General features: G+C 47.7%; 2 protein-coding genes across 9 annotated transcripts in view; one reads left to right on the top strand and one right to left on the bottom strand.

Annotated features, from left to right (window-relative positions):
- The first annotated feature begins 2934 nt into the window (after positions 1-2934).
- Positions 2935-7053, top strand: insm1b (insulinoma-associated 1b). Its single transcript, XM_040200353.2, has one exon. The coding sequence runs from the start codon at positions 4528-4530 to the stop codon at positions 5971-5973; it is 1446 nt and encodes a 481-aa protein (XP_040056287.2). The 5' UTR covers positions 2935-4527; the 3' UTR covers positions 5974-7053.
- A 1591-nt stretch (positions 7054-8644) lies between these two features.
- Positions 8645-27809, bottom strand: part of ralgapa2 (Ral GTPase activating protein catalytic subunit alpha 2) — a 76563-nt gene continuing 57398 nt past the window's right edge. For 4 of the 8 annotated variants that reach the window (XM_078089811.1, XM_078089814.1, XM_078089813.1 and 1 more), the window contains 2 exons: positions 16383-16504; positions 13677-14255 (listed from right to left, as the gene is read on the bottom strand). In XM_078089811.1, coding sequence (XP_077945937.1) covers positions 14050-14255; positions 16383-16504 — 328 coding nt within the window. In that variant the 3' untranslated portion in view covers positions 13677-14049. Of the gene's footprint in view, positions 11220-13275; positions 13318-13676; positions 14256-16382; positions 16505-27809 lie in introns of those variants that run through there. The other 4 variants (XM_040199262.2, XM_078089816.1, XM_040199265.2 and 1 more) reach the window with 3 other exon arrangements.

Here is a 27809-nt window from a genome sequence, read left to right as displayed (position 1 = left end):
CATTGCAATCTTCAGGGAGCCAGTGAGCAACGGAGGACGGGCCATTTTTTGTTGTCTACATGTGTAAGAAATGCACCGACCGATAGTACAAAGCCAAATGCTTGTCAGTAAAAAATCTTTTGTATGCCGGCTTCTCTTGCTACAGTGTGCATGTGCCTCCTCCACTTCTTTGTATAAGGAGCTTGTGCGTTTTCCTGTGTGTGTGTGTGTGTGTGTGTGTGTGTGTGTGTCTCAATTTACTCCTCTTCACCCCCATAGTGCAGCTGTGCCTCAGAGGACTCTTGTGAAATAATTGAATGAGCCGGGGCAGGGGGAAACCTGTGGCAGCGAATGTGGTGCCCGCTGGTCTTATTATCTGTAATACGGCAGCCGCTCTGCCTGCACTTTCTCATCCGCTCATGAATACAGAAATGAATGTGGCCGACGTCAGAGGTGAGAAGCAGGCCAGAGCCGTTTTAATCAGTTCCCAGATAGAACAATCACTTCATCCACCTCCACAGCTCGGAGGTGAATTAGTGTTTAACATTCCAGGGCATGCTTTCTGACAGGGGACACCGACCCCAAACCGCCAATGCACTGTGGAGATTATTGAGAGACACTCTGATGTTTTTGACGAGTAAATTAGAGCTAAATATGCCCCTGGGACTCCAGCTGCTGATATGATTGATATGCAGGAAGACCATTTTTTAATAAGAGGCTCTTTATGGGAAAGAAGCGGAAAAAAGCTAGTGTCCCTTTGAAGTATTTGTTCATGTCTGAGGACACACATCCTGGATAAATCCAATTAAAGGTTTTCCTTGACGTAATGAGCAACCTTTTGGAAATCATTGATGTGGTATTTCCCTAGTGTGTATATATATATATATATGTATATACGAGTTTGTAGCCAGCTCATCCTAACCTCTTCAGAAATGACATAAAAGCCCAAGCGACTGTCCTCATAGAGTCATCAGCATCATTGTCAAAAGCACGGATGACATTGGGGACATTCTAAGTCAACACCGAGGTCCATTAGTCTTAAGCTCAGAGCTGTACCACTTTACAGGGCTTTTCACAGTAACCTGGTCTCGCGGGTACCCTTCCAAAGTACACTTTAAAGTCTAGACAGTGACCTCTGTGTTGCTCTCATGGCCAAACAAGCAATTTCCCCATTGATCCTCTGGATGCTACAGTCGAATTTCTCTTCCAGAGGCTCACGACAAGCCTTTTACCATTGTTGCTCTTTATAAGTGCTGACTGTTGTTTCGCGATGACTTGTTGACTCCCCTAAGACGGCCAACAGATGGTTTTCCTGGTATTCCAGGAGAAACCAAAGCGGTGCCACACAGTTCATTTTGCTTGCACAAATACCAAAAACAAAACATTTTCCATCGGAAAAACAAAACATATGGCAGAAAACCTCCCGACTATCTAATCTTCTCTTTGGGAATTACAGTAAAAGTATACATGTCGATTGATTATCAACTAACAAGCCGGTAAATTCATCAACAAAACTGCAACAGAGCGACTAAAAAGAACATTGAAGGGGTGAACTGAGCCATCACCTCGCCGTAGAAATAGTTTAAATGTGTCATGGAAATCCAAACAGAACTACGTTTAAAAAACACTTCATTAAACTCCAGCACTTTTGTTCCACTGCGCCATTGTTCCCTCGCTGACGCCTGCCTGCTCGCCGTTTGCGGGGACAAAGGCTCAGGCCGAGGCTGTGCCGTGTCCACGGCCCGCCTGATTAAATCTGGGTCCCTCGCTGGCTCTCTCCATGGTGCTGAAAGAGCCCACTATCAGATTACGACCAGCCAGAATAGGACCTCAGCTAATCCATTACAATAATTGATTGACAATGCATTGAAGGTGGCCATGTAGTGAGCACCAATTACAGTCATGTTCCATTGCACTTTCAAATTGGCTTGGGTCCGCGAAGCACATGGAGCCAATCATTCATCTGGGAGGTACAGGAGGTTTCTGGACATGTACATGGCGAGAATAAGGCTAATCTAATCTAATGGAATTACCAAACTCCCTGGGTAACCGGGTTAATGTTTGACAGGAACGGCATGGTGAGATGCCTGCAAAGGGATCTGAGTGCAACGCTTTGGATACTGAAGCTCAACGTTTCTCTGTGAGTTATTTATCCTGTAGGGGGCGCAATGTAGTAAGAACTGGCTCAGAAACTAATACAGTTTTCAAATCAAACTTCTGGTTGTACAGTTAAGTCATAAAATAGCAGACATGTGACAGCTCTGCCATCTTCTTAAAGTTAATATTTGCAGAAAGCTGAGCAAACGTGGGCCCACGGCGTAAAAAACAAACAAACAACGGTTGTAAATCACATAATAGAATTTAAAAGATAACACGTGCATCTTTAACTTTCATATCATCATTTGAGAAATTAGATCACATGTTGTACTGGTATAAGAGTAGAATGAGAACCACGTTTATATATATATACAAAAAAAACTACAGCGTGCCATAAGGTTCAGAAGGATGAAGTTGAGCTGCATTAAAGCAGCTGCAGCTGTATGTTAATGAGGGGCCTTCGCTTCCCGTGCAGCACACGCCACTGATCAAACAGGCGCATGCGTTTGTGTAGCCAAGAGAACCGGCCCACGCAGCCCACGGAAATTATTACGGGGGAAAGAGGAACTCGTTAAAATGCCATCAAAGCATGTAGTCCAAACAAAACACGACTAATAGACGTGGAGACTGAAGGAACAACAAGTAACAGGCACAGCGAACAAGACGTTTGGATAAGTTATATCTTGTGTGATAAAGATGTAAAGATTGATAAACGAATAGAGTCCAAACGGGGGAAAGTAGATCCAGTAGATAACATTCAAACTAAACAGAGCAGTGCGTTGAAATAGTCCCTGACTTAAATCATGAAAAGTTAGCCGGGTCTTTAAAAGGAACAAAAAATATATATCAATATGCAGTTTTTTTTATTTTATTTATGTTGCTTTTAGCAAATGTGTCAATTCCAACCCAAATAACGGTGTGCTTGCAGGCAGGTGAGAAGGCACCGGCACACAGAGGCCCATTGAAAGGAAGGCGCAGGCCTGCGGCTCCGATTGTGTAATTATTTGACTTGGTCATAGTGCAGCTTTATGCAAATAAGGGGAACAATGTACGACGATGGAGATTAATTCCTCCCTGGTCTGCCGAGTGAAAGGAAAAAGAATGCGCTCTGTGCCAAGTGGCGCTCTGCAGCCTACGTTGAGCCATTATAACGAAAAAAAAGACAAATACACGATATATGAGGTATGCGCAGAAACCGTAGGGGAGCTGGTAAAGAACATTTGGCGCAGACAGCCGTGTGGGAAATAAAGATGTGTTTTGTTGGCCGGTCAGGGAGGTGCAGAACTTTAGTGTCAAAAAAAAATATTACGGTATTTATATTTAATATTGAAGCGCACCAACTTCTCAGCAAATTGAGCCCCGAAACAACTTAAAAACCGCACAAATGTGTCTTTGTCTGCAGCACTGATTCCGCCCAGCACGCGGGCCAGATTGGCCGTGAGTCCCGTTAAGAGGTCAATTTGCCTTTCAAACGACAAAAAAAAAGAAGACAGAGATATTCAAGAACGGGCAGACGTTGCTCTTGTGCACAAAGACCAGAGGAGCTTCTTATTACTTATGTATGCAGCGAGATGTCTGATTTATATGTCGAGTTAAACCGAGACAGACACGTGCCCTACAATAAAGAAACACTCCCTCTATAGTGTTTATTGAAGACATAATAAAATCAAAGTCTATAAACCCGTTTTGTCCGCATGGTTGGCCTGAGGATGTGCGCAACGCTCGTGCGTAAAAGAGGAGCGCTGAAACAGAAAACAAACAAGTCTTAAACGTGTGGAGGTAAAACCAAGATAAGAAGAAAAAAAAGGGATCTGAGATAATGTGGTCTCACAGTTGGGACTATTTAGGCGAATGCTCTCTATGAGCAACACCACAGCAACATTTGAAATAAATACTGCTTTTTATTTGTATTTAACCAAGCTTGTCTCATCCCCAAATTGTGATGATTGTGGCAGTGACGGACATTTCCTTTTGGCAGCTCCGGGGCCCCCAGAGGAGAGCCACAAAGCCGTGGCACGTGTGCATTTGTATAGGGGACTATCAGACCGTAAAAAGAGGAGGGCCCCGTCGTGTGCCTCTGTTGGGGAGGGGCTGAGCGCACACATTAATGTAATAAACCGCCAGTACATCTGCTAAGCTATCTGCACATCCTCCAACGAAATCCACCAAACCCCGACCCTGAGTCCTCCCACAATCCAATCCACTGGGATCCAGGTTCCATCTGATTGGTTGGGGATTCTGCCACAGGGGGGGGCGAGAACAATAGCATCATTCCGGCATAAAAAGAGTGGAGCTATGCCTTGGAGACGAAAACATTTCAGCAACAGAAGAATCGATATACCGGGGAGATAAAGTCCCGTAAGCTTCTAGAATTGCCATATTTTTAACAAACCTGGATACTCCAGACTTCGCCCACCTCCCCGAAGTGCCTTTCTGCCGTTACTCGCCAAGATGCCCAAAGGATTCCTGGTAAAAAGAAACAGGAAATCTGCACATATTTCCTACAGACCTCGGTCGGACGAAGATGACCTCCAGGAACACCCCACCCCAGCTGCCTTGCCGAGTTACGTGGACCCCTCCCCGCCGATGTCCGTGGTGTCCAGTCCGGACCGCGCCGCGGCATCTCCGGATTTCAGAGCAGCCGACGTGCCGGTGCCAAGACGCGAGAAGCCGTTACAGTTCGGTAACCCAGAGGCGGCGTGCCAAGCCCTCTACAGCCCCACCCGGCCCATCAGCAAGGAGCACGACCGGGGATATTTTGAGCGAAGTTTCAATCTGGGCTCGCCGATTTCTGCAGAGTCATTCCCGACCCCTGCCTCCCTCTCCGGCCTGGACCACCTCCTGTACGCCCCGGTTGACCTGAAAATCGGCACCAGCAATAGCAGCCGCAGCGGCACCACCAGCAGCCTCCCCGCACCGAGCAACCGGGTCGCCGCCAAAAGACCCGCAGCGGACGGCACGGAGCGCAAATCTAAACCCGCCCCCAAGAAACCCAAAGCCATTAGGAAGCTCAACTTCGAAGACGAGATGACGACTTCTCCCGTGCTTGGTCTCAAAATCAAAGAGGGGCCGCTGGAGGTGAAGCCGAGGTCGCAGTCCTCGGGAGGAAACAAGCCCCTCGGAGAGTTTGTGTGTCAGCTGTGCAAGGAGGCGTACGCGGACCCCTTCTCCCTGGCTCAGCACAAGTGCTCCCGCATCGTGCGGGTCGAGTACCGGTGTCCGGAGTGCGATAAGATGTTCAGCTGCCCGGCCAACCTCGCCTCTCATCGCCGCTGGCACAAACCCCGGACCACCGGCGCGCCGGCGATGCCACCGGCTCAGGGCATCAAACCCGAAACGGCCAAAATGCCACCGCTAGGTGTCAAGTCGGTCACCGACGAAGCCAAAGACATGAGCGACAGGGACACCCCGAGCCCCGGCCTGTCCGAGTCGGGCTCCGAGGACGGCACATATGACTGCCAGTACTGCGGGAAGAGGTTTAAGCGACAGGCATACCTAAGAAAACACATCATGGCGCACCAGGCGTTGCAAAAGAAAGTGCTGGAGGAGCACGGGTTCCAAACCGGCGAGCAGCCGGCCGAGCAGGCTCCGGTCTTGTCCTCCTCAGCATCCTCCTCCTCCTCCTCATCATCCTCAAAGGAAGCCTCAAACCAAAGCCCCCTCAATCTGAGCCCGGTGGACTGCCTGCTGTGCCCGGTGTGCGGGGAGAGTTTCACCAGCAGGGCCGGCCAGGAGAGACACCTGCGCCTCATGCACTCCTCCCAGATCTACCCGTGCAAATACTGCCCCGCCACTCTGTACAGCTCGCCGGGGCTCACCAGGCACATAAACAAGTGCCACCCCTCGGAGAACAGGCAGGTGATCCTGCTGCAGATGCCGGTGCGCCCCGCCTGCTAGAGACAACCGTAAACTCGTGCCTTTGCTGGGAGGGAGAAGTAAAAGAAAAAGTGGCTTCGGAGTAAAAAAAAAGAAGAAAAAAAAAGAAAAGAGTTTGTGAAGCCTTCTGCCATACAATGGGCCAATAAAAAGGCGGGGCGGTTTGATGTTTAAGTGGTGTTAAATGAGGTGTCTTTTCCATGCCAATCAGTGATTGTTGAATGCTTCTCTCTATATTTGAATTACATATAGGCCTATTTTGAGATTCTCTTTCTCAAATTAGTTTATCAAGAAAAAAAAAAGAATACAAAGCGTTAGTTTGACTGTTAAAAGGGTATTTTTCTAGGACAGCACATGTGTTCGATGATAGCTTCTAGACCTAAGAAATGTCTTAAAAATCCTCAGAACCCCCCCCCACCCCCAACTACCCCCAACTACCCCCCTCCCGACCCCGTGAATTCCCCGACCGTGATGCTCTGTCGCTGAAGCTTTACGCTGGTTTGTGACCGACGGAACGCGTCAACTTTGTATCGTTGGGAAAACGAGTGACTGAAGCATTCCCTGTGTAGTAGAACCACGACTGCCTTTAGTATAATTTACAGACGAGCCTGTAGTCCGACACACATACGTCCACATCCCGCTGTATAACTGCCTTAAAAAAAAGTCAACATACACTGTTTTGATTTTGAACGCCGGCACATATTTTATTATGTTATTATTATTATTATTATTGAAGAATTGTTGCAATATTTTTCATCATATGTTTATTTATTTATTTATTCTAATTATTTTGTGTAACTTATTGTTGTGTTTGTTGTGACTTCTTCTGTGAATCGTTCTGGCAGTTTACATGTCGTATAGCCAAAATGTTTTATTTTCTTTTTGGTCAAATTCACGAGTTGTGATAATTATCGTGGATCGGGTTTTAATCTTCAATCACCACAGCTCTTGTTAAAAGAAAAAAAAACGTAAAGCTCTTACCTTAGATGCAATCTTTTTTAAGGACAAGTTATTTTTCTTAAATGTTGGCTTTTATAGCGCTTTGATTGTATGTGTATATCGTTGTTGTCTATCGAAATAAAAAAAATATTTTCAAAAGGACACGTGGCTCATGGTGCCTTAACTTTTTGGGAAAACATTCTGCACGCTAATTTACTTTATTCTCCGTATTTCTGAAGCGAGTTCTGGGTTGAAGGTGTGAATGATTTAAGTTATTTATTTAATTGTGTCTCTGGAAGGTTTTCTGTAGTGAATGATTTTCAATAGGCACAATAATCACGATGACACGGAACCAAGACTCCCTTTAAACTAAAACAAATATTTACACTTCATTTATCGATACATTTCGTTAAATATTGTGTAGATACAGCGCCTTAATTAAAAGAAAAAAACTTCAACATCAATTCTCTTTTTTTTTTTAAAACAATTGTTCAAAGGCGCTCAAGTCGCAGTTTCCCGATGAGGAGTTTAAAGTTGATGACGAGCATCAGAATAAGTTTACACGCTTACAGCGTTTTAAGCACCTCAGCAAACCGGTCGTTTCTCTTTGGCACTTTCTCTCCAAACACCGGGCCACAAAAACAGTGCGAATCTATTTAGCCGTCCTCAACAGGACAAACCTTTGGACAAACCTCGTCTCCCCGTTTATCAGGCTGATGCGGGTAAATCACAGAGCTGCAGTGGCTCAATAGACGCCGTTTCGCTGCTGCCACAGAGAAGCACTTAGGGGCTAATCATAAATTCCCTCCTTAATACCACGTCAGGACATGGCAGGAGGACAAAGAGGTGGTGGATCACGTTCACCTCTGGAGCACTAGAACATCTGTCTGCTTCCGAAGACTCATGCGGCATCATTTGTGATGATTTAGGACACGCGAGGGCTCGCTTGGCTTCATGTCTGACCTCCAGAGCCTGTAAAGCATTAAGTCACTTGTAATTTGTCACTTCAGACCCACAGACTCATGCTGTCAGCAGCATTTTCACTGGCCGGAAAAAAAATGCTCAATTTAATATAGGATTAAAAAATATATACTTTGCTTCTACACTGTTGCTCCTGCTCATTAATACCTGCCGGTCAGAAGGCTCGGAAAGAAAAAAAGTTTTAATGTGTCACTCCCGCTTTAGGCATCAGTGACAATCCATCATGGCAGCAATGTTTGAACTGCAGGGAACAGCGAGGAATATTAAAGACACGGAATATATATATGTGGGAGCGGGAGACCTTCTGAGACTCTCAGAAGGTCTGTTGTGTTGTAAACCACCTCACAGTCACTGACTGAGGGCAACAACGCTCCGCCGCCGGGTGGAAATGAGGCAACATTATCAGCTTTCTCAAACTCTCTCACACACACACACACACGGTTTTAGGGCTCCAATTACGGTCAAGTGCTTTTCTTGCGTCTTTATGTGACCCAGGCGAGGCAGGGCACCCGAAGGTGCTGCAACCATTGCACCTGTACCTCTTGGTGAGGTTCCATTATGTCGGCCTCCGCTGAGCGGAGTCCGGTGCCGAGCAGCAGGGGAGACAGATGGGAGGGGGGTCAGGTTTCCCCTGCTGCTGCTGCCTGTGTGGCTGGGCCAGGGTCACAAAGTCCATGGTAACAGCACCATCATGTCAGCACACACACACAACTCCACAAATCTGAGGTTACACAATTAGCCAATGTGTTTTTAAGGAAAAAGGACAGATAAGTTAGAATTTCAAATTGATTTAATGAAATTTTTCACATTTCTAATAAAGATAGCAGGGCTTCGGTCGTTAAAAACAGTTTGATATGTTGACAAGTAATGATGAAATCTTCAAGCTTTTTTTCCTCTTATACAAAGATTATATTACAGGCATTCATATATTTATATTAGGAAGGCGCACACGCCCTCAAATTTGACACAATGTACAAGGATTTCTGAAAGGAGAAGAAAAACACACACTAGGCCTAACACTAGCTCGTTATCGCCACGCATTTAAGACACACAATCATCTTGGTCCAAACTAACATCTCCAGCGACTAAGCCCCCAAAGGGGGAGCACAGACCCCTTTTAACATACATCATAACCTACAATCTTTAAAATCACCATCCTGGGCGCTTCCTTCAAGTGGCTTTGGGGGGGAAATAAAAATCTGTACATTCTTCAAAAAAGATAAAGCAAATAAAAAAATGGATTTGTCCTCCTTCGTCATTTTCTGTTTGAGGACTAAACAAACAAAAGGAGGCGACATGTGAGGAGAGAGAGAGGAGAGCATGGGGGGAAAGTAAGGCATCGTGCAACAGATGGGGACAGTGTTGCAGCTCGGGTGGAGTCCTCAGAGGGTGTGTGTGTGTGTGTGTGTGTGTGTGGGGGGGTGGAGACACCTGGCTACCATGACAACCTGAGCGGGCCGGTTGGAGAAGTGAGTGCGTCGGCCCGGCCGTTGCTAGGAGGGCTGTTAAGAGTTCAGCTCTGGCATGCCACCTAAACCCAGAACAGTCGCCCCTCCTTTAGCCCCAGGAGGCGACAGGAGGAGAGGATCATGGGAAAGAGGAGGAGGAGGAGGTGGTGCCACTTGATCCATTCAAATATAAAGAACGGAGCAGCGCACCACCTGTAATAAAGTCTAAATGGAGAACCCCAATTCAAAATCCATCTGCTGCTGTTTTTGTTGTAGGAAGCACAAGACACTGGGCTTTAGACACACGGAGGATAAAAAAAGAAATAAAAAAGAGCTTTGAGTTAGCGCTGCTAACGGCGAGATGTGACGCAAGGTGTCCATGGTTAGTCTCAGACCACGCAGAGGGGCAACTAAAATCTGATTATGGGGAGGAGAAGTGGCGTTGGACAGCATCTTACATGACAGACAATACACAGGCACCGTGAGAAGCTCTTTCAGAAACTCTCTCACACGCACACACACACGCACGCGCACACAGACACACACACACACACACACACACACACACACACCAGTGCATGGAGGTAAGATTCACCTGAGGCTCTGGCGGTATTGTTCCTCTAAAAAGCACAATATTACATAGTACAACAAAACAGAAAAAAATATTCATCAGACAGTTCTATATACATCCAGCAACAGACAAAATACAATTTTAAAGCAATTTAAATCCAAGAACAAGAGAAACATTCAATCCTAGTTAAATCAATGAGGGCAAGTGCAAAAACGTTGGTCGGGAACGTTGGAATGTCGATGTCTTTAGCTTCACAGGACAGGGAAACTGATATGGGAGGAAAGAGACAGGAGGAACTCATCCAATTACCGGACATGAGCCTAAGTTAACGTCATCAGAAAACAATTACAACCGCAGTCTCTTCTCATTCCAGCGCAGTTGCATAAATCAAATCCTGACGCGATCCATCGGAATTCATTTAAAAATGAAAATCAAGAGCGATAAAAAGAAAAAAACAACAAACAACAAACAACCAAAACGAATTTCTTTTCAGCTCAAGTTAGAAAGACGTCATCGATTGTCCACTCTGGGCTGGAAACAATTAAGACGCCTCCGACTGCTCGTCCTGCAGGGACCGTAGTAGTGCAGAGAGTGGGAATCATTCTAGGGGGGTGTTCCACTTGCATCAGTGTCTTCTCCTTTTCAGTGTAGGGAGACAAAGTCCAAACTGGTGCCCGTCACCCACTGAAGTGGTTCTTCTTGACACGGGGAAGGTCGTGGCGGGTGCAGGAGGAGGTGTAAAAAAGGCAAACGCATTCAGACGGTTACCAATCCCTGGTGCAGCTTCAGCATGGTGCCATTTACATCTGTATCATTCAGTGCCACTCTGTAGTGCGTCGAGACCGCACGAGACAGTGAGAATAAAAACAACATCCTCGCATTGAAACGGTCTTCCTATGCTGCCGACCACCGGGGTGAACATAAATACCTTCGTGGCGTCTCGATCGAGCAGCCAAACACCACAAAGAATGGAAATGCATGAACGAAATCAAAGCTCGCCACTTAAATTAAAAAATTGCAATATGCTCCAGTTACATGTTTATATGACACAGAGTAAAAACAAAGGACTCGCCCAACAAAGACACGAGTGTTGCAGTCGCCGCCGGGTGTTTGAGGTTCTTTGAGAGAAGATTAAAGGCTGCACAAGTTGAGGGGGGGGGGGTGAAGAGCTCAGTTGGAGGACTTGCTTATAGCGCTGGCTGACCGGCGCAGCTTCCCGGAGACACGGTTCTTTGTGGCGCGGGGCATCGTGGGTGAAACCTGGTCGACGGAGTCCGCCGCGGCCGCCGCGCTTCCGGACTCGGTGCTGGCGCTGCCGGTGAAGGAGCCTGGGGGAGAGGGGGGCGGGGAGAGGGGTGGGGAGACAACGGGTGGAGAGAGACGGAGCGGGTCAGACGTGGCGGCGCGGTTCATCGGGCTTCGTGTGATTGCCGTTCGTCCCAGCATGCTTTGTCATGCAGGTCGCCGCTCCCACAACCAGGAATTACAGATCTTATGGGATTTCCACCGACATTCGCAGAACCGTTCAGCGCTCGTTCCGTCCCTTCATTGCAAAACAGACGTGTGCAGAAAACTGACATGCCTCCTTCACATGTCGTGAAAAAGCAGAAGCTTGTTAAAGAAAATCGGCGTTTCTTCCCAGAACAGTTTTGCGAGATGTTTATATAATATTTTAAAAAAATGAGCGGTAACCTTTTGGAGCAACGGGCAAAAGAAGATAAAGAAAGAAAAGGAAAAGTATTCGCTTCACAGTGTGACAGCAGAATGCTTTGAATGGAAATAAAATTGCACATTATGCTCTTGTTGTGAACACGTGGAGACGTCCTATTGTCCAGCATTGTCCTTTTTCAAAAACTTCACATCCGTGATTAGGGGACAGCAGGCCGCAATAAGCCGGGAGGTGGGCACGGAGCGCCGGGGAGGACAATCAAGCGCGGCCCGAATTTCCTCAGCGTGCCCCCCCCACCACCACCAATCCAAGACCACCGCTCACCCCCCCCCCCACCACCCACCCGCCTCGGCCTCATGCTCCGAGTTTAAACAACTTTTCTGCTTTGTTGAGGTGGCATCTGGTTGCCTATTTTCTTCCCTATCCTTTTATTTCCTGCCATTTCTTTCCGGAGGCATCTCAAGTTGCAACGGCTAAAAGGGACGGCAGATGGCTGCAGTAACAGACACTCAGCAGCACAGTGGACACCGGCAGCATCCGGGGCTGCCGCTCGTGGGGAGAGGAGGGCCGGGCCACGAGTGAAACATAGGGTGGGTTTTGTGAAGGGGCTGGGCCTGGGGGGGGGGGGGGGCAAATCTCCATATGAATCAAAAAAAAAAGGGGGGTTGGGCTTGGCTAAAAATGGAAAGAAATCCGCATTCCCATATTCTTTGACTCATTCCTACAGTAAAGCCTTTGCTTTATGAAGTAAACTGTCAGCGTGTGCTGCAGAGACACGCGATGAAGGAAGCCGCCTATTACAGCTAATATACACAGACAATAGTGCGTTACAGTGATCCACCCACTCAACAGACTTCCCTTTTCGTTTAGCAGCCATTAAAACATGCTGCACTAAACAGTCATCACTCCCACCGACGCACTCAACCACTGTGGTTACATCAGTTCCTAAACGTGGTGCCTCGCTGTGCGGCCTCGTGTCAGAATTCATTTTCATAGCAAGTAACCGAGTGGAAAAAAGAAGCCATGTGCAGAAGTGCTCATGTATCATTATTATCGCGATAAGAAGCCAACATTTCCGCTCCTCACTCAGCGCAATCTGCCTTACGGTAAGGTTAATTTCAAATGGAAAGGGGAAGGGCGAGTGGGAGAGAAAACAAAGAGGGTCTTTAAATGGCCCCGCGATCCCATTGGTCCCCTGCGCAGCAGTTCAAACAAGGCTGCAGATGACAAAGACATCTTCCAGTGCGGCAGGTGTTAGTCTCAGAGTCTGCCCCAGGCAAACAGGCACACTCCAACAGGAGGAAATGGGAGGGGGGAGCGGGGGGGGGGAACCAAAGAAAGAAAAGAGACGAGTGTTTGCTGGGAGAAGAGATAAAGGCGCGCCACATGCAGAAGCGAGGGCCAGAAGTGTAGCCGTATTGTTCATGCTGCTACTTAGTCAGGTGCTAATTGTCCCCACCGTGCATCACTTTCAATTACCAGCCTGTCCTAAACAGTGGGACACACCCCCCCCCCGCCCGCCAAATAAACAGCCTGATTTCTCTGGCCCCTTCTCTTTGTCAGAGCAATCAGTAAGTAAAGCTTGGTTAGTGTTAAATTAGACAAAAAGAAAAAAAAAGGCGAGGTGGAAAGGAGAAACAGCCAGGATGCGTGATCGAGCGGGCGGTTGAAAGGCCGCTGGACGGAAAGAAGCTTCCGACTGACTCGGGGCTTACCTTCACCATATACAGTATTTGGACCGTTAAGATATTTTTAATCTACAAGGGAAAAACAGAGTAGAGCATCATGTGAGAGAGCAGTGGACACACACACACGACACAAGGCTGCTGTAACGCTGTCTGGACTAGCGGAGGTTTTTCAGACAGCTTGCGTGGCGTCGAGGTTAGTCGTCACTGGAGGGTTCAAAAGTCACACAGGGTTAACTGATTTGGGAGAAGAGTTAATCCGAACACCATTTCCTTCCCCCTGACGACACCTTGAGGGCTCATCATATCGGATGCTGCCTTGATCGATCCGTCCGATTCACAACATTTCAAAATCAGGGACATTTTGAAATCCATGAAGCATGAATGGAAGGCAGTTCACAACAGCAACATCCATCACCAGTGGTATTAGAGGGGGGTCGGGGTGAGTTATCCGTGAGAAAAGTATCGCAATTCTACTAAATTCAACAACAAAAAGTTTAGAGGATGAAAACACACAACACAAAAAACGGAGCAAAGCAGTGCGGGTCTTTCACAGCGAGGCCACGGCACCGTCTCGGGGCCAGATGGACCGGCTCATGCGGGACGCCGTGACGGCGGTGTGAACTTAGAGGGGGGGGGGGGGGGGGGGGGTCAAGGTGAGCTTGCATTCAGGATCGTGGTGGACGGCGCTGTGGAGGATGCTGGAGAGCCCCGAAATGAGAGGTGACAGGAGGGGGCTGGGGCTGGATCGGGGGGGGGAAACGGTATTTAGCGATTAGCATGCATAATCTGTACTTCACTACTCTACTCCGTTCTCGCTTTACAAAAAGGGCCAGTTTGTCGGTGATGGCGGGATTCACAGAGACTAAAAGGGATGGATGGATGGATGGATGGCGGTGGGCGGGGGCTGGGCGTCATGCCTAGTGTGGAGGAAGCAGGCAGAGTCTTACAGTCCAGTTTGGCCCAGGGGTACTCCGTGTCCCAAACCATCCCCGGCCAACGCCTGCACGCTGTCGTGGAGCATGGATGACATGTTAGTGGCAGCAATGGGAGCCAGAGCAGGATGGACAGACAAGACAGATGGAAGCAAAAAAAAATAAAACCACACACACACACACACACACACACACACACACACACACACACACACACACACACACACACACACACACACACACACACACACACACACACACACACACACACACACACACACACACACACACACACACACACACACACACACACAGGAAGGCAGTAAAGCACATTTCAGGAGGGTGAGAATGAGAAGCAGCCATCAGTGATGCATTGGAGATGTACGCTTTGGATACGTTGGATCTGCAACGATGTAAAGGATACTTTACAAAAAAAGAAAAGCTCAAGAGAAGCTTTTAGTTTAGGGATACAGTCAAGAAGTTTATATGAAAACACAAAGCCTAGGAGGCTGGGAGTAACTGAGTCAATTAAACAATTCATCGATCGATAGAAAATCTCTCAGCGGCAATTTTGACAAATATTTCTAATACAAAACATACAACGTTTTTTTGCCAGTTGTCGTCATGTTTGTGTTATACACTAGGCCTAAATTATCTGTAAGACACATTGTTTCTTTAAAATTAAGAAAACTGAAAAAAGTTTAAAATATACAATGTATGTGTCTGCTTGTTCCAGCACCTCAGTGAATCCAACTGATCCTAAAAGATATAAAACAATATTCTAGAGTTGTCTTTAGAAATAGGCCGACTTTGGAAACAGCAATTCAATTTAAATACAGCTCTGTGTGTTTTCCACAAATGACCCCCGAGATGAACCTGTCAGTATTTAAAATGACAAACAGCAGCAGCAAAGGCCATTTGTGAAATTGCTGTAAAAGGAGTTTTATAATGGTCCACCGTTCAAGCAAGAGACTGTTACAGTATTGTATGCTGCCTGTGAGTCCTGGATGGAATATGAAGGGAAACACACACACGCACACACACACACTAACGCACACTTACATTCATCTTGTAATCTATTTACAGAAGGAGATTCCGGAGAAATACAAATTGCTGCTCAGAACGAGTTTCCGCGGCAGCGAGGGTGACAGAACTACCGTACGGACTTCATTACGTCGTGGCTTCTCACATTAGACGCGGTGTGTGTCCCATGCTGGGAAACATTACTCTCAACCTGGCTGACCTCCCTCATTCAGCCACACAAGGAAGCTATATTTGGAATAGTCTAAAAACGACAGCTACGTCTTGCTTCCTCTCGGCTATATTCTGTATCTCGATCTACTTTCTTCCTCTCAGTCCTTCGCTTCACGTGCCAATACGAGAGGAGGTGACCGGTGTGTTCTTTTGAGAATCTGCGTTCATACACACGCACACACACACACACACACACACACACACACACACACACACACGAGAATCTGACGTGTCGGCGTGTGGGATGCAAACATTACAAACGCCTGTAAAGCGCATAAGCACTGACGGATGTGGTGCGGTATTGTGGAGCGCTATCCTGGTCATAACAGAATGTGTGTCGTGAGCCAATAGAGCGGAGTGAAGTGTAATCCCGTATTGATTTTGCCGCCGTCGCAGATCGATCAGAGCTGGTACAAGAAGAAGGAACATGATAAGACACGTTTTCCATTGTATTCATCATGGACTGATAAGGCTGCTGTGCTGACATCCGCGAGTCGGTCGGATCCCCTAAGTGTTGGTGAATGAGCTCGCACACACACACACACACACACACACACACACACCCGTGCACTCTGCGGCTGCCGTTTAACAAGGCTGCTTATATTCATAGGAAAGTAATTGCACGGAAAGATGCAGTTTGAAACAAGAAGCGGCGAACAAAGTAGCGTGAGTGGTGCAGCAGGAAGTGGAGAAAGCGGATTGTTTGAAGTCAGTCGGACGGCGTGAAGAGCCGATCCCGTCGTTTGATATTCATCAGTGAGCGGGGGAGTGGAAGAAGATGGTAGAGAATAGGGGGGCAGGGGGAGGCGACAGGGGCGAACAGGTGTTGTGTGTAGTAGGAGGAGGAGGAGAGACTAATACTGGAGAAGAGGCAAAGCGGGGCGAAAGAAGGCTAAGAGGGGAACATGCAGAAAGGTGGATGTAGGTGCAGTGTGGCTCGGTTCTCACCTGTCCCACTCATCGGATAGCCGGGAGAGGGAGAGAAGACCTGCGAGGCAAAGTCTTCAAAGGTCATGACCTCTCTGTGGTTCTGAACAATGGCCTCCAGGTAGAGCGCCCGCTCCTCATAGCTGGTTAGCGCTGATTAAGGAACAAAACATAAAGACCTGTTGGAGAAGATGGAGGCAGCCAGGAAGAGTTATTCTTTGGTTAGTTTTCCAATTAAATGAGTCACACATTTAGAAGAATGTCGGTGCGCCGTTGCATGCACATGTACTGGGAGAGCGAGAGGCAAGGCGGAGCGACCCCAACATCAATAACCGAGCCAGGAGCAGCGCCGGACCGTGCCACACGGCCCACAACAGGAAAGCCGTCTTCAAAATCATCATACAGAAAGAAAGACAGAATACATCACTACTGGCGTAACGCTCCAAACGGAGCGGACCACCCTCCCCGGTGCGCTGCCTGCCACTTCTCCGTGCCATCAGGGGGAAAATTGGAGCCATTTGAAATTCAGAGTGACAAGCAGTGACTGGAGCCTGAGCAGCCAGCATGCAGGACGGAAGGATGGAGGGATTTGAAATGGGGGAAAGCTCAAATTAATAAATAAATAAGTGAGCCTGCAAAATGGCTGCCGGTCGAGGGTGGGAAACGTTCTGACGGCCATCATCGTATCATTATCGCAGACATATCGTGCCAAGTCTGCTCCGGAATGGAGGCAAGTTCTGGATAAAGGAAATGTCACAGGCAACTATTGGGAGTGAGACGGATTATTCTCACGACTGTCTGCTGTGACCACGTTCCTTCGACACCTTACAAATTGCTTGACAAACACATGCATTCTCTCCCTTTCTCTCTCTCACAGACACAGGCTCAAAAACAGAGCCTCCCCCCCTCCCTCCTCATGTCACTACAACTGCCAGGGTGGAATGACACCGGTCTGCTGCTGAAGCCAAAGGCTGAACCCGGCTGAGCGGAGATAGGCTGGACCGGGCCGAGAGGCTCCGGTCTGGGTTAGATAGATAGGACGAGACAGCGACCGGGCAGGGGGCCTGCAGTGGGCACATGCCGCAACAGCAGGGGCCAACAGCCATGACCAATGGCTTTGAGGGGACCGTGGCGAAGCGGGGGTGACGGGCACCTGAGCCGGGAGGCACCAGAGGGTACGACGGGCCAAGCTGCTCACGGGGACAGACAGGGCTGGACAGAGGGCAGGTGGAGACAAAGGACAGGGGAACAGCAGATTGGGATGTCGCACACGCACCCCTTTTAACCAAATAACTAGTGACTTTGCACGTCTTTTAAAAGAGGACAAAACAGGAAAAGCATTTTCCAACCATGGAAGTTTAAATTTGAACACTTGCGAGAGAAAGTTAAAACTAAATAACGCACAGAAAGGAGGTCTGTCAATGTCTTTGTTGGTTGATTTGGATAAACACTTTAATCGTTATAGAAATATAGAAAAATCATTTAAAAAGAAAGGCTCAAATGTCCCAGTTTATCACAACTTCAGGTGGTAAAAACACTTCCCCATAGAGCATTATGTCGGTGCTCCAGTCATACCCACACATGCAACATCACCGTTTTCTGTCACTTGCTGGAAACAATATTGGACAAAGAGATCGGGCATGCCAGTCTCTGCTGCCATGGTAACTCGGGTCACAGCTATTATCTGGTGGGTCATGTCCAGGCCTTTATGGATGACAGACACAGAAAAAGAATGTTTGTAAAAGAACAAAATGTGCCCAGATGGATGATAAGTGGAAGACAAAATCAAGTAGAACGAAGGACTTAATGAAGAGAAATGGGAAAAAGTTAGGAGAATGTTGAAATGATGAGAAATGAAAGAGCACGGGGAGTGCGAGAGAGAGAGAGAGAGAGAGGAGAGAACCTTCCGCTCAGCGTGGGTCAACAGAGCCATATGGCGGTCCATTATCAGAGATGCAGATGACTGGAAGCCTGTTATTGAGATTCCTAAAGCAAATATTGACTCCAGCTGGAGCAGGCGCTCTCTGACTCTGACACACGCCTCTCCTCCACCACTTCCTTCCGCTGCCCTCTATCCACGTTAGACAAATGGATTATGGTGGGTGGGGGAGGAGAAAAAAAAAACTTCAAAAGAATAAAATGAAGGGAGATAGCGTAGAATTATCAAGAGCTGAGAGAGAATTCATGACAGCCTGCTAGGGAGAAAAGACCGGCGGCGAGGGAGGGGGGAGTAATAAAAGGTATTTTGGAGATGAGTGAAAGCGAGAGCCGTAATCAGCTCACTTAAGTAAATGTACGATGCTATCTGTGGGTAAAAAAAATTGCCGCACAGAAATCAGACCTGATGCACAGCGAGGGGTAATCTTTCCTCCCCTCTCTCGCACTGCCTCTCCTTTCTGCTTGTCTCTAATTACCAAGCCACGGGCACAGCTTGTTCCCCAGCATATGCACAGATGCGCCTGCCTCCATGCAGTAACTTAATCATTGGACACTTCCAGAACAGTGATGCAAACACTGTGCCCATGTCATGGACACCAAACCCACTGACACTGACCTATTTTATCGGGGAAGGGAATAACTAAATTCTGTGGAAAAGCTGGATCACAAAACACAAATGTTATCAAAACGAAAGCGTTATGCGTTCTGAAAGCCTTTTGAGAATGGACTATATAACTAAATCGAACAAAAGCCCCCCGGATATCATGTGCTTCAACATATGCTCAAAAGCTAGGGATAAAATACATGAAAAGGAAAATGCAGACCGCTCTACATTTCCCCCGGATGGACTTCAACCCCAGTCACCCGTGACATAACCGTCATTTACAGCTGAACCGCGCAAGCAAGACTAGCCGGTGTGTGTGTGTGTGTGTGTGTGTGTGTGTGTGAGAGGAAGTGGGTTGTGCCACTTTGAATTTCCAAGGAACCCCTGCGTTCCAAGCCGCTGCATTCCTATTAGGGAGAAGAGAGGGAAACCAATGCCAATGGAGCGTGCCCACTGTTGGGATAGTAACAACAAGAAGAAGACACCTCCCAATGTGCAGCAACTTCAGTTAGTAGACTGATGTCCCGAGACACGAAGGCCGTGGTTTGACCTGCGGATGCGGAGGGAGGATTGGCTTTAAAGCCCTAATTCCACACATGTGTTTTAGTGGACAGCGGCCCCTTGCCGCCCTGCTTGCTCGCTCTTCATTGGGGACGGAAATGTGTTTTAAGCAACATAAGACCTGTAAAATCACATGTGTGTATGTGCGTGAGTGAGTCAGCCCACGTGTACATGCATATGTATCTGTGGGTGTGTGCACTTACGTATGTATACATATGCATGTGTGTCTCCCAGATGGCAGGTGGGGGGAGGTGGGGGTGCTCTGGGGGAATTGCGGGGGTCAAGCATCTTTGTGGATCAAAGCCAAGGTCGGGGCAGCTGCAGCTGCCCATGTTCAAGGTGAATGGAGGCCTCAGATGGCTCTTCATTAGCAGGCTGCTCCATCCCTGCTGGACCCCATCGGCAACCGCCATCAACCCTCATCATCCCCTCGCTCCCCCCTTTTCCCGTCTCTGTCCACGGGGACCTGTTCCCAAAATTCCCGTCCACCGGGATCAATTTTGTGCCGTGCGCAACCCCACCCAGCGCATGCGGACACATACACATGCTCACACATAGCGGTTTGTGCATAAGTAGGGCCAACACACACCACCCACACACACACTTCCCCAAAAGGAGCCTATGTTGACCTCTGAACCCGTGTCTCTCTGGAGAGCAGCATCCTGACTATCCAGCCTCTCTTTGTGTTCCTCAGTAGCCCCACTGACAAAAGGCCTCACGCCACTACTGACCTCTGACTCTGACTGACACACACACACACACACACACACACAAGCCTTTAAATACACACGGACAGCAGGGAGGTTCAGAAGAAACGCCTCTGCTTAAAAGGCACTCTGAATCTAAACTGTTCAATCAGTATGTTCTCATTAGCAGCGCATTGTGTGCATCCTTGAGAAACAGCCGAGCATTTTTATTTCACCAAATGTTTCATCACCTTGTGCTGGATACAAACGGAACATTTGATAGGGCAGTGCATCTTTGAAGAAATAACTCATCTAAACTGTGTCTGCTAGTCATGATTCCTTTTAATATTGTATAGAGACCACCAATGTTCAGTTAAACGGACGAGCTGTCAGTAAAAGATCTCAAAGTTCGCGGTGTGAACAGCACGGCATAACATTCAAAAAGCTCCATAGACTCTGTGAGAGATTCATTTGCAAGAGCCGAGACGTAATATGATTCGAACCATCCCGATTCTTTGTATAGCTCCCCACATGGCCGATCTCACCAAATGTCACAGGGGTCCGGGTCAGGAAACGAGGGACCCGATGACCACCGTGTGAAAGCCCATCTGGAGCTGGCAGAATGGAGGCTCAGAGATTCGGAGAACATGATGGGATAAAAAAACCAAAAACAATTTGGTCTGACTGCCAAGTGAACACCAGTGCTGTATCTGTCAAAGGCAAGAAAGGCAATATCATTCCCATAGTGAACTGCATCGATCGCAGCGACACGATGTACGGATGGCTGTCAGCAGCAAGGACTCGGAGACTCGCGAGGACTTTAGTGTCCAACAACTGCATAGTTTGTAAGACCTTTTCTTTGTTCATTCTCATGTTCCAGTAAACCCGCTTCTGAACGGCATGAACGAGGCAGACAGAGACTCACATCTTCACTGTGTTAATTAACGCAGGGCAGAGGGTGTAAGTCTAGATTAGGCAATAGAGCATTACAAGGGGTCTTAAGAGGCACCATACTGACATTTCACTTCCTAAGCTCCATTTCTATCCACTTCTAAGTCAGATGACGGGTGCAGCAGGGTGCCTGACCCGGCGCTTTTGTCAACGATGCCCTCATCATGTTGAGTGACTAGGCTAAAATCTATTGGCTTGATGAGGAAGGTTTCATGGTCAGGTCAAGTACATCCTATTCATTTCCTCCTCCTCCCATCGCAAAACCAACATTTCTCACACTCTATCCATAGAACACAATTAGAGGCAAAATATTTAGCAAATTCTCAGGAAGAGCAACAGCAGATGGAGATAGAATAGAAACGCTGGTGAAATGGCATATTCATGCATAGACAGAGTAAAGGAGTGTACTTTGCCCAACAGCGCAACAATAAAAATATACGTTATGCTTAGATTATCCTCAAAGGACACAAGACCGACCAGCACGCCTTTACATTCAGGGAAGATTCTATGAAAAAGGAAGGCAAAAAGTTCACCATTGACGGGGATAAACACTCCTACGCAGCAGCAGCCAAGGTTAAGCCTGTTTGTAGAAGCGCCGGTGGTAAAAAGGCCTCTTGTAGTGAAGAGGGACAGTGGAGAGATGGGGTGGAGGGTGCCTCTAGGTGCTTGACCCCATCCTCTCTTAGCCCCACATCTGCCCATTAACCTGGGCCAATCAGCTTGACCTTGGTGAGGAGAAGAGCGCTGGAGTAGCTCACATCGCCATTGACTCCCAGCAGTCACATAATTGGCCTATTGAGCGGAAGGGATGGTGGGGGGGGGGGGGGGGGGGGGGGGCGGGGGCTGCTTGGTTGTGCCAGTGCAGAAGGGTAAAAAAAAAAATAGATGTGGTCATTTGTTTTAGGTTTAAAGGCACAGTTGTTTACGTCGTCATACCCCATGCTCCCACTCCCGTGGCAGTATATCCCAGATACTGTCCATCCGTACAAATGCATTCAGGTGTCAAGTCTCGTGACCTAAAAAGGAAAACGTACGTAACTACACACCTTGAAATGAATTGCATACAGGCTTATGTTGCCAGTCATTACGCTGCCACTATTTGACGTAATCAAATGTTGATATCAACATTGGATCACAGTCTCACCTCCATGATGGAAGTAGTATGGAGAAATGGATTGGCCTGCATATGAATGATCTGTGGCCACGTTATTGAAAAGGAGATAAGAGCCAAACAAAATGTCACAGAGGCTGGGAAATGTAAAGGGGGAATACTCAAGGAAAGGAATAGGCGGAGACACCGCGACACGGGATGGAACCCGCGGAGAAAGACGGCGCAGACGGACAGCGGCGAGTGGAGAAAGATGGAAAAGAGGAAGGGAAGAAAGAGGGATAAAGCCCAGCAGGTGTTGATTGGAGAGAGGCCAGGCGGTGAGTGCCAGCGGTACCTGTTGTCACAGCGAGGGCTGAGGTGTGAAGCTCGCCCCAGCAGAGGCCCTCAGAGGTGTGAGGTGATTATGGGGAAACGGGGAGGAAGACAGAGACATTTAGAGGGAGGGCCGCGGAGGGAAAGAAAGATAGGGACAGGGAGAGTGAATGTGGCAATAAAGCTGGCTGCTGGAATAATGGCATAGTGGGAAGGAACAACAGATTGAGATGGATAAAGTGAGAGCGTGTACGACGGAAACCAGCCAGCAGGGTGATTTTATAGTGTGCGCGTGTGTCCCAGTCGCATTTTATATGACAGCTACTCAAACCTCGGTGTCTCATTAAACAGCTTTTTTGCTGTAGACACAGCAGCAGGACACAGAATGTCTGAATGTGTCACAGATGCATTATGATCAGTGCTTGAGGGTCCATTTTCTGCATAGACATACAGGGGATCAGATGCTCTCCAGAGGACTAGACGGCTTCAGAAGAGTTTTAACAAGTGGCCTAATTAGCAGCCAAGAAACTGGAGACTGGAGCTCAGAGCCCCAAAGGGGAGGGGTCAAAACCGTAAGCCCAGGTTAATGACACCTCCTGAGGGGTGAGCTTCCAAACAGCAAGAGCTTTCTAAGCTCCAACCTCCACACCTCTCCACCGTCCATCTGGCGTTCAGACAGCGGGACGGGAAGTTATGGCCGTGACATCACTCCTAACCTGTGACATCATCACTGCCCATCAGTGATTTCACACAGGTTTACCACTGCTGCAGACAACATCTGATGTCTGGTAGCTGGCATGAGCAGGTTATTTATGAGCTGAGGAAGCCCACCATTCCTCTGGGGGACACTAAAAAAAGAAATCGATTTCTGCTCTGCAGCAAATCACAAGAACAGCATCTACACCAAAGTCAACGTTGACCCCTAAACTATGTCAGGACAGCTTGTTGAGGGCTCACGGAACATAAATGATACAGCAACAAGTCATCCTCGCAACCTCGAGGAACACGATAGCCACGAGATACCTGGTGACATCACAATTTGTTGTGGCGCGGTTTGTTCAACACAACATGACTGCCATCAAAGCCCACTGGGGTGGTGCATTCAGATGAGCCGAGTCTGTAACCAATCTCCTCTTCAAAGGACCCTGGTCTCCATTGATGAGTCGTAACACCGCAGCCTTAGATGTGAAACACAATGGATCGACATGATTAATCAAACGCAGGCCCATTACGGCCAGACAGTCACACAGGCCCCCACCGTGCATTAACAGAAAGTCATAATAAGATGAGCGAAGGCTCATAGGGATGAAGATGAACAGATACAGTTCTGTGACTGGCTGGGTGGGAGTTCTCTCTGAAGGTCTCCTTTGTCAGTGACGATGGCCAGAGTGACATGAATGCCTCAGCCATCTGGAAACATTATTAGGTCAGGACAAAGGTGTGCATCTTATGAGTTATCTGAGGTGAATATGCCCTCCTATTTTTTTGTCTTCTTCTCCAGTTCCTGATATTTGAATTGCTCGGAGTCAAGACGGGGCAAAATAGCATCTATCTGATCTCAATTTGAACTTTTAATAAAAAGTCAAAGATGAAATCGGGGAGAGCGCACTCGACAGACTGCTTGAGAAGCATCTGATTACTTATGAGGCATTTCACCTCTTCTTTCTCAAACTCTCTAGATGTAAATTTAAAGAGAGATTAGCATCGGGCCACCGAGTCAAACTCACCCGGGCTCACCTCAAAGCACGGCAGCAGTCAGAGCACACAGAGTACCGTCCATTTAGTGGAGAAAAGCACTCTGACACTCAATGAGGAGGGGCCAACTCATGGGTCATCTTAACCCCACAAACATTGAAACAAAAACGAAAGAGAGGTTTAGCAATTTTAATGATGCTTGTGGCATGTGCGGCAGGATAACTGTGATGCCTGAACGCCAAGCGCCTCGGTCTGCGCGCGAAGTCTGTTGTTCCTCCATTGCCCCCTCTGTGAAAGGTCCATCGGGCCAATTAGGCTGCTCGGCCTTATGCAAAATGCCAGGCATTTAGCGGGAATGATAATGATTAGCGCTGGGTTACATATGATCCCAGCTGTGCTGAATGCACAGAGCAGAGGTGGCTAGTTACTGCCAGCGAGAGGGACTTCATTTGGGCTCACGTTTGCATTTTGGACATTTTTCAATATATTCTATTGTGATAACCTTAAGATATCATATGAGGACACCAGTCCAGGCAAGGTCGCTCGTATATCTTTGACAAAATGATGAGGATAACAACAACGGGTGACTATGTTGCTTGACACGATTTCTGTTTAGTGATGTTATTACGTACAATAGTGAACTCTTATTATAATTTCTACTTCTATTTGGGTCGAGGATCCTTCCCAATCTAAAGCAAGTAGTGAAAGGAAAGTGCTAGCAGGGTGACGGGCTGGGTGACAGCCAGGAAAAAAGGGGCCCCATTCTTCTACCTGCTGGAATTGTAATAGACGAAGACGACGGCAAAGGGGAGGTATACAAGTACACACACACACACACACACACAAGCGCGCACACAGAAAGAAACCCACACACAAAACCTTGGGCAAAAAAAGAAAATGGACTTCTGTGTTGGCAACAGCCTTTTCCTAATCCTCGCCCCTGGGCTATATTGTGCAGTCAAGCAGGCTATTACATGGCAACAATTAGGGGGGCCGGAGCCCAACACCTGGTCGTCTACTATTCTGGCCCTTCAGTGGCAGCTGACTGTACAGTCTCACAGCCAGGTGGCCCTCCTTCAATGACATTAGCTAGTCACTCCAGGGTTAATCAGGAGCCTGCCATCCAGTGGGCACGCATAGAGCCCAATTCAGACTGGAAGCTTTTATAGCAGGGGAGGGGGGGGGGGGGGGTCCGCGGGTGAAGACAATGTTGTTATAAAAACTTCTTCAACTGAAGATCTCAGCGAGCCCAGATAATCAAAATGAACTTGAGGGAGGGGGTCGGAGCCTCTTGGATTCGGGGGCCCAAGTTCAGCGCACTGCCTTGATTGGCTCAAGCGGAGCTCGCGGCACATCAACTGTGCATCCTGCAGATTATAAAGGGCCTTTTCATGGGCGGACAAAAACAGATGGAGGAGCGGGAAGTGCTATACGTCCATGCAGACGGGTGGCGGTGATGAAGGGGGGGAGGGGGGGACTGGATTTCGTCAAAGTCGGCAGATACAAAAACAAGTGGGTGTAGCTCGAGCTGCCACGAGTATATCTGCCTGCACAAAGCCCCATTCCGAAGCCCCCTGGCTCAGAGATCTGAGGGTAAATAACACTCATTAGAATAACAAAGCTATAGATTTGTACCCAAATCAGCTAGATTCTCATCAATAGTAATTAGAGGCTATACATAACTAATGAAGATGTGTACACTACATGGAACAAAGGTACCGATAGCTGTTGTGCGTCTGAACAGAGTGTTGGATAAGTGGATGTCTGCAGCACAAAACGTTTCCTCAAATTTCATTAGCATTAGAATTATGTGTAGCATGAAGCATTATTTTAAGGTTATACTGTATGAAAATCCATTTAGTTTTTAGGATAAAAGGGTCACACAAATGGAATGAGTCATGCGTCTGTCTGAATACGAAAAATACTTTATCTTTGTTCAACAATGACTTAATATTATTACAGCTTGTTGCAGTGGAGGCGCAGGAAGATTTGGCCAATATTTCCCAGCGTTTGTCTTTCAGCCACATCCGCCACTTGAAAATGAAACCGACTATCAGTATTAACACATCAAAGGCTGCCTTCTGTAAAAAAGAGGTGGACAATGCACAGCAATGCATACTTAAATGTTTTGTTTTGTTGTTATTGCTTTGTTTGCCATGCCTTGTCTGTCAACGCAGAAAATACAATTTAGTGCAAAAAATGCAAATGCCGCGAGGCAGAAGGACATCCTCGAAAAGAGAACAATGGCCACAGGCCAGCAGAGAAGCAGACACTGCCTTTGAACCATTTAAGGAGGCATTAATGTGCAACCTATAAATAATCAACTAATTATTTCTTTAAAAAGCCAATTAAGTCTGTGACATTAAAAGAAACGCAGCCCATGCAAAATGAAAAAGGGCAATCCGAGTCTCCAATAAAAAGGAAAAAAAAAAAAAAAGAAAGAAAAGAGAATTGATAATGTAATGGCCATTTAGGGACAAAGAAACCCAATAATGTCACAAGGTGTCCACACAGTAAGTCCCCCCCCAAAAAACCAGGGCCACGTCAGAGACCAAGAGATTCCAGCGTAGAACGCTGAGTGACATTTGGCTGACATTTCCCAGAAGCATTCAACGCAGGGCTGTCTCAAGACGGCATCAGAAACGTCTATGGATATGCTCGCATGCGACACCGCCGTCCGGGGATGCGGGTTCTTTCAGGGGACGCCGCAGCTCTGGGGCCGCTGATGAGGAGCCTGGATCCTGGGAGATTGAATGGTAATCACTGGGGCACAGATAATGGATGATTGAAGGCTCTTTCCAGGCCGCCGTTGGATTTCAATATCAGAGAGGGCCTAGAATTGGGATTCTTATCGGGGGCGGCGTGTCAAACAAAGGAGAGCCGAGCGTGAAATATGGGGTCCGACTCAGGCACACGACCATGGCGATTAGCACAAGGATAAAAAAGGCCGCACAAACAAAAGAGGGCAGCTTTAGCTGGACAAAGGGCTGTCCACTGCCTTGTAACAAGAGACACGGAAGGAAGAGGGGACATAAAGAACGGGAGAAAGGACCTGGTGGAAAAGGAGGACAGGACGAGAGTTTTGTCGGCTGAAAGATGAATAGTGACGGACGCGACTGTTGACGAGTGTTCCAGATTCCCTGCTTCTGAAGAGGAATAATAGACCAGCAGGGATGAAATGCAATATACCCGCCTCAAAGCCATTCATACAAATCCAAACACACACACACACAGCTTCACATCTCTGCCAAGCCCATCACAAAAAAAACAACGAAAAAAAAAGACAAAACAACAACAAAATTATTCCCATTTATCCCCGGATTCCAAGCGCTCCGCCTTGCCAGGAAAGCTCATTAACCCTCCCTTCAAGAACCCTGAGACAAAAGAGGGGGAAAACAAAACACAACTAATCAATGAGAACGCACCCCTTGAAGGGGGGAGGGAGTGGGAGGGAATGGGGGGGTGGCGGGGACACAAGAACATGCATCCATTTGGATAACCTGAGAGGTCCAACGGCTTTTTGCTTTAGTGTTGCGCTCGCTGGCAACGCTTGACGAGGAATAAAGTTCATTAATTAAACAGGGCGAGGG

This window comes from Gasterosteus aculeatus, chromosome 15 (genome assembly GCF_964276395.1).
Source record: "Gasterosteus aculeatus chromosome 15, fGasAcu3.hap1.1, whole genome shotgun sequence".
NCBI classification, from domain to species: Eukaryota; Metazoa; Chordata; class Actinopteri; order Perciformes; family Gasterosteidae; genus Gasterosteus; species Gasterosteus aculeatus.
Note: the sequence above shows the minus strand (reverse complement) of the source record. Positions and strands in the feature narration are given on the sequence as shown.